The sequence below is a fragment of the Gossypium hirsutum genome, chromosome A07 (assembly GCF_007990345.1).
Source record: "Gossypium hirsutum isolate 1008001.06 chromosome A07, Gossypium_hirsutum_v2.1, whole genome shotgun sequence".
Lineage (NCBI taxonomy): Eukaryota > Viridiplantae > Streptophyta > Magnoliopsida > Malvales > Malvaceae > Gossypium > Gossypium hirsutum.
In genome coordinates, this window is record NC_053430.1 from 25,316,535 (window position 1) to 25,322,863 (window position 6,329).

The following is a 6,329-nucleotide window of genomic DNA, read 5'->3' on the forward strand; positions in this document are numbered from 1 at the left end:
TAGCTAGTTGCATTAACAAAGATATGATGAAAACAGATTTATAGAAGCGTAAACCAATCGAGTCCAACCCATAAACCCTACCCTTGGCTGTCGGCAAAACATGAAAACTTGAAGTGCTCGACCAATGGCCATCCCCTTCTCTTTTCATTCAGTTACATTAAATATTAAATATAGAGGTAATCATCAATAAGTCACTCACCATAATATCTTTAGAAAGAAACAACCATCCCATTACTTAATTCTCCAAATTAAATTTCTATGATAATTACAAGCATTCACGAGTTTGTTATGGGAATGTTAAAATCCAAATGGAAATGATTTAGGATAGCACTGCTTTCCATTCTTCATGCCATGCCGTCATTTCACTCCACAGTTCATCAACCCTTTTCTTTTTTCTTTCTTATGAATAAGAAACAAATAGTAAATATTAATTTTGAAATTTTAGATTTAATAACAGCTTAATTAGACCAATCAAATTAAATTACCAATTTATAATTTATTTAATTAATTAAGTATTATGTAAATTATTACCAACCATGTTTGGTTGCCAGCTGGCATGCTTACTTTATTTTCTCCTCCACAAAATGTTCAAGAAAATCGAAGAAAATGGTCATCGAGCTTATAATTACTCTTCCTACAGCTAGCTCCAAGACAAACCATGGAGACTAATTTTCAAATGAAATAATGGAAATCAATGACCAAAATTAACATTTAAAGCCGATGGGATATTTATTGTACAAGCTAAGTGGACATCTTAACCCCTAGCCTAATTATATAAAACCAATAATTATAAAACATTTTTCATTACGTTATATCTAATGCTTCTTTTCCAAGACAAAGACTACAACTAATATCTAATAATGATCATATATCTAATGTACTTATAGATTTTGAGATCAAGATTTTCTTTTACTTTTTTTTTTCTTTTTATCAAAATGCAACAATAATACAACATTATTATTTCTCTTCATTGACATTGCTTTGTTACATCGATCTCAATCTTATATATATTCCTTGAGATGTTCCTTTCTACCTTGTTTACATGACTATATTCACATTGCGTAATTAATTATTTCATTTTCGTGTACTCAGATGCTTCTTCATCAGTCAATCAAAGCACCCTTTTTGCCGCTCCATATGAAACATATTTACTTACAAAAGATTTTAATGGTCCCAAATCCCCACCTTTATTCCAAACTCACCAATTCCCTACAACTTACACAAATGGTGGTTTTTTTTTTCTTTTACTATATATGACTAGGATATATATATATATGTATTTATATTTTTCAAGTGTTGATGATCAAAGATAGGAGGTAAGGTTTGAAAAGGGGTGACTAGAAAGGAAAGGATTTTGAAACTATATATATTCAGCTTTGGAAATCAAGAAAAGGAATGGAAGAAACATCTTTCATCAAATCCTCCAAGTCCCATTCTCCAACTTTTATCTCTTCACCTATCCAAAAATTCCCAACAGCCGCATTGCCTATGTTGTCTGATTTGCTATTGTTGTTTTTACTGTTTATGATATTGAAAGGGTTGTTGTTGATGTTCCAAACATCAACAGTCGTATTTTCAGTTTTAAGGTTTTCTCCAATGCTTTCTAAAGGAGGGACATATAGTTCCCTTTCTGCTCCATTCTCAACAGTGCCCAACATCTCGTTTTCACCGTAAAAGCTCTCTCCATTTACCCCAACCTGTGTTACACATGAGGCTGGATCGAAGTATCCGGACGCCCCGAACACGTTTAGGTCATGCTCGAGCATCGGTAATGAGTTGCCGGTGTGATTCAGGACCATGGATTGCAAGGAAGAATTGGACGATGCTGATGGTAAGTCCATGTACATAGGCAAAATGCCTTGTTCTTGCATTGACATGAGCCCTTGCATGGCACCGTTATTAGGCTCCGACGTCGATGAATTACTAACCTTTGGTGAGGGAGTGGATGATAAATTCTTTAGCCTTTTCTTTATTGTTGAATTCCAAAAGTTCTTTATTTCATTGTCTGTACGGCCAGGTAGACGAGCCGCTATTTGAGACCACCTTTGAGGGTTTCAAACCATGAATGGAAAGAGTCAGTTAAGTACTTTTCATCTGTATAATTATGTTATACGGTCGACAGAAGCAAAGAAAATATAAAAATTTCAATATCATTTTCCATGCCAAGCAACGACTTTACGAAGCAGTCACATCTAATGGCAATGATATAGGGCTTGCAACTTGCATGCAAGCAAAAATGTACTAAATGAATGTTAGTTTGAGTATCTTCAACACAAAGGTTTAGTGGGGATTTTCGTTTAATATCTTTTCTCCCCTAAAAATTTAGAATAAAGAAAGAGAGAAGAAATGAACAATTATCAAGGGGTAAGGGAAGGGGCAGTCCAATTTTAAACTTGAATTTGATCTCAACAAAGTCTTTATAACTAGTTCACTCACCATATATTTAAAAGAAAAGTAGAACCTTGATGGGCTAAATTCACTCTATCGTATGTTCCTTTCAACTTAATTCATTATATCTCCATTAACAGGAAAGAAAAGAAAATCCAACTACTCAAAATTAACAAACATGGCTTATTCATGGGTACAAATTGTTACTTTGTCCTCACACTTTAATAATTAATACTTGCTTTTGCTTCTCCCTCCACCACCTACTCTAAAAACCCCATTGACTCGAGGCTTTATGGTTTGCATGTGCAAAGCAAACAAACAAGGAGAGATCTTGATTGATGTTTCTCTCCTGAAATCACTCTAAAATTCTCTTTCCACATCAGCATTTCAATTAGCCTTTCATGTTTTGGTTTATTTGTTTTTTTTTTCTCAATTTTTGCAACTTAGTCATAAGAGAATGACTAATAAGTTGGAATTTGAATCGTAGATATAGTATATTCCTAGACCACACAAAGAGGGTTAGCCTTTTTCGATCCCAAAAAACTTCACTTTTTTCATCTCATAATTTTAATCCAACTATATATCCAAGGCATCCGATATGAAAGTTCAAGTTTTAACTGTTGAGGTATCCCTTTCAAGACTACATACACGTGATAGAGGCAAAAAGTATTGCTCTATTTTTTTTCACTCTAATTAGGGATAGAGATGAATATAATCATTTAAGTAGAGTACTAAGGTCATATGCCTATTTTGTCAATGAAATGATAAAGAATGTAGAAGTTAAGGTTCACCTCATGAAGAAAGCAATTAGAATATTTCTATCTATCTATTTATCATTGCTCAGCATTAAAATGCACGTAAAGTGTGCTACACCTAGCTAGAATATCATAGCAGTAAATAACCTAGAAAACAGAATAGAACTTGGAATTGGAAAGCATTGGAACGAGTGTTTTGTATTCAAACGTAAAATTAGGTATATATGGATAGAACAACTTTTTTTTTTTCTGGTTTAACATATAATAATATACTACAACTATTTTAGGTGATCATAATTGAGAGTTTTGCATAAAATTTTAGGTTTGAAAAACAAAAAGAAAAAACAGATTAAAAATTCTTCCTTTGGTCTTACACTTCCATGATTTTATTCATAGAAATGTTATTGCAGTTCTATGACCATGAGCCGAGACCCAAGAAAATGAAGCAAGGAGACGGAAAATGTTATTAAAGTTACGGTGGAATAACACACGCACATAAAAATATAGAAATAAGCATGCAAGAAAGACAAAGAAGCAGACCTGTTGCCAAGAATGGAATGTAAATGGACGATAAGCTCTTCTTCTTGGGGAGAAAAGGCTCCTCGTTTGAGATCAGGTCTCAAATAGTTGATCCAACGAAGGCGGCAGCTCTTCCCACATCTTTGCAGGCCAGCATTTCTAGCTACATCACTCCAACATCCCTGGCCATTGGTTAACATATAGTTGATGAGCTTGTCATCTTCCTCAGGTGACCACAATCCTTTCCTAAGCTTATTAGTAGTAGTACCATTATTAGTATTAGTATTAGTATTAGTATTGCCTCCACTGATAACCTTCACGGATGGATCAGGCTTCCTCATCATGGATTCAATCTCCTAATTTAAGAGCAAGCTAAGCCTTGGATCCTATCCAAGGAGAATAACAATGTTGATGGGTGGATTAATTTGTTGATCCTAACTAGTTTGATGGTAGAGATTAGTGGAGACTTTATAGAGTGAAAAGAGAAGAGGAGGCTTCATGGAGTGGAAATATTGGTGGTGATGATGATGGTGATGGTTGTGGGGTTTGCTTAGAATATAGGGAAGAAATAAGGAGAGATAGAGTCGGTTGATGGGTCTAAGTAGAAAACGGTTTGGAAGGAGACTTTAGAGAGAGAAATGGAGAAAAAGATAAGAAGAGAGAGTGGTCGTCTTGTCTTTGACTCCATGATCTTGTCTTTCTTTTTTTTACTTTACATTTTTCTTCACTCAAAAGGTAATCATCATAAATGAATCATAGGGAAAAGTGAAAAATGACAATAACAAAGAAAAATTAAAAGAAATATGTAGAAATCTATAGGCTTTGTTTTGTTACCAAGCCAAGATATTTGCTTCAAATTCACATAATCTTCCTTTTGTTTTTTCTTTTATAAATTGCATGAACCCACACACGTGTAATTGAAGCTATAAATATGGGAATGGGTGACAAAATAATGGAAAAATAAATTAATAATTAATACACACTTGGCACATGTTTATTAATCTATATATAAATTATCTAAGTGTTTAAGTGGTGCATCTTGCACATTGATATTACACATTTTAGGTTTTGATGATTGAAAAGGGGAAAAAGTAGAAGAGACTCTTTACTTTTTGATTTGATATATAATACAATTCTAATATATATTTATATATATTGGGTTATATGGAGAAATTTGACAAAAGGAGGGATATGGACATTTTTGAAGGCATCTATTATTATTTATTATTATTATTACTACTTGAGATGAGGATGGAAGTATAGGTGATGATGGATTGGGTAGGATAGGTAAGGATCGGATTTGGGTTGGGTCAGATTCGGGTTGGGTTTAAGTATGATATTATTATATTAATGCTTGTCTAAGTTTGGTCTAGCTCGAAATTTGAGCTTAAAATTTTGTTTAAACCCGCTCATATTTGCAAAAGACTAACCCACACCCATTTTAAGTCTGCCTATATTATTTTTAATTATTATTATTGTATTTTAATATTTACATTAGAATAGTATTATATATTTAGTATATGTTTATTTTTTTACATAATATATAAAAATTACATAATATAAAGTATTATAAACTTAAAACGGGTCGGGTCAGGCTTGGGCCACAAGCCTAACTTTTTTTGCCCAAGTTCATTTTTGGTGTCTAATATTTTTGCCCAAACCCTCCCAAATTTCCTTGTGGGCATTTGGGCCTAAGCAGGTATCCTAAACTATGAACAGGTCTAGATAAAAATAATATGATTTGAGTCTATGTTAAATGAGTGTTTGACAAAAAAATTAATAAACATACCATATAGTTAAGATATTAGTTATATTATTATTTGATACATAGACATTTATTATTTTAAAATTTTTTTATTATTAAATATTAAATGTATAGATATAAATTAAACAAAAATATTTTTTTCAAATAATGACATAAAAATAATTCAATGAATCAGAACTCCAAAAGTAAATATGATATATTTCTCTTGCCAAAAAAATTGATATATTTCGAGTTAATGTAATTATCATATTTAAATGTAAAATTCTATATGATGTTAAAAAGGATTAAATTTAGTTTGAGTTTTATATGGGTAGCCATCACTATTCTTTCTCAATTTTAAAAGAAAATAAACACTAGAAAGGATATTACCATAGCTCCCATATGTTAGGCTGCTAAAAACAGTTATGAGAGCCATCCTAAAAAACACACTTTGTGTGGTCTATTAATATAATAATGTTAATGCATCAATATCTAATATGTAACAACTAAAAATTAGAGGTTAAAATTTATAAAGTTTTAAAAAATTGAGCCTTAATATTAGTGGTTAACAACTTAATGAAACCCTTAGAGAAACAAGGTTTGAGTCACATTTTTTTTTTGCATATTTCTTCTTTATTTTTCAGCAATTAAGGATGAAAATCAAGTTAGTATAAGAAATGAGCAATAATCCAATGGCTAAGCATTAGTTTGAAGTTCTATCCATGCCAATTTCCTTCCTCTTTTATTAAATTTCAGCAGATTGAGTAATTTACCACATCAACCCTCTAAAATTTACTTAATCTTGCCATTTGGTCCCTTTCCTAACCATTATAGGATTTTGATTATCTTTTTCAACCTTATTTAGAATTTATTTTTTCTCTTCTTTAAATACATATTTTTCTTTTATTGTCCCACTTATCTTT

At 31.9% G+C, this 6,329-nt stretch overlaps 1 protein-coding gene across 1 annotated transcript; it reads right to left on the minus strand.

The window, feature by feature from the left end:
- Positions 1 to 944: 944 nt before the first annotated feature.
- On the minus strand, positions 945 to 4,168 carry LOC107953077 (transcription factor MYB46). The gene is made up of 2 exons (XM_016888303.2): positions 3,684 to 4,168; positions 945 to 2,043 (listed from the first exon to the last, which is right to left on the minus strand). Exons 1-2 carry the CDS (start codon positions 4,004 to 4,006, stop codon positions 1,371 to 1,373), a joined length of 996 nt encoding a protein of 331 aa, XP_016743792.1. The 5' UTR covers positions 4,007 to 4,168; the 3' UTR covers positions 945 to 1,370.
- Between the last annotated feature and the right edge of the window lie 2,161 nt (positions 4,169 to 6,329).

Bases quoted from the DNA above. Each gene is read 5' to 3' on its own strand.
- LOC107953077 (XM_016888303.2), bottom strand. From the start codon at position 4,006: ATGATGAGGAAGCCTGATCCATCCGTGAAGGTTATCAGTGGAGGCAAT. The intron at 2,044-3,683 runs GTCTGCTTCTTT...AAACCCTCAAAG, and splicing joins CATTCCATTCTTGGCAACAG to GTGGTCTCAAATAGCGGCTC.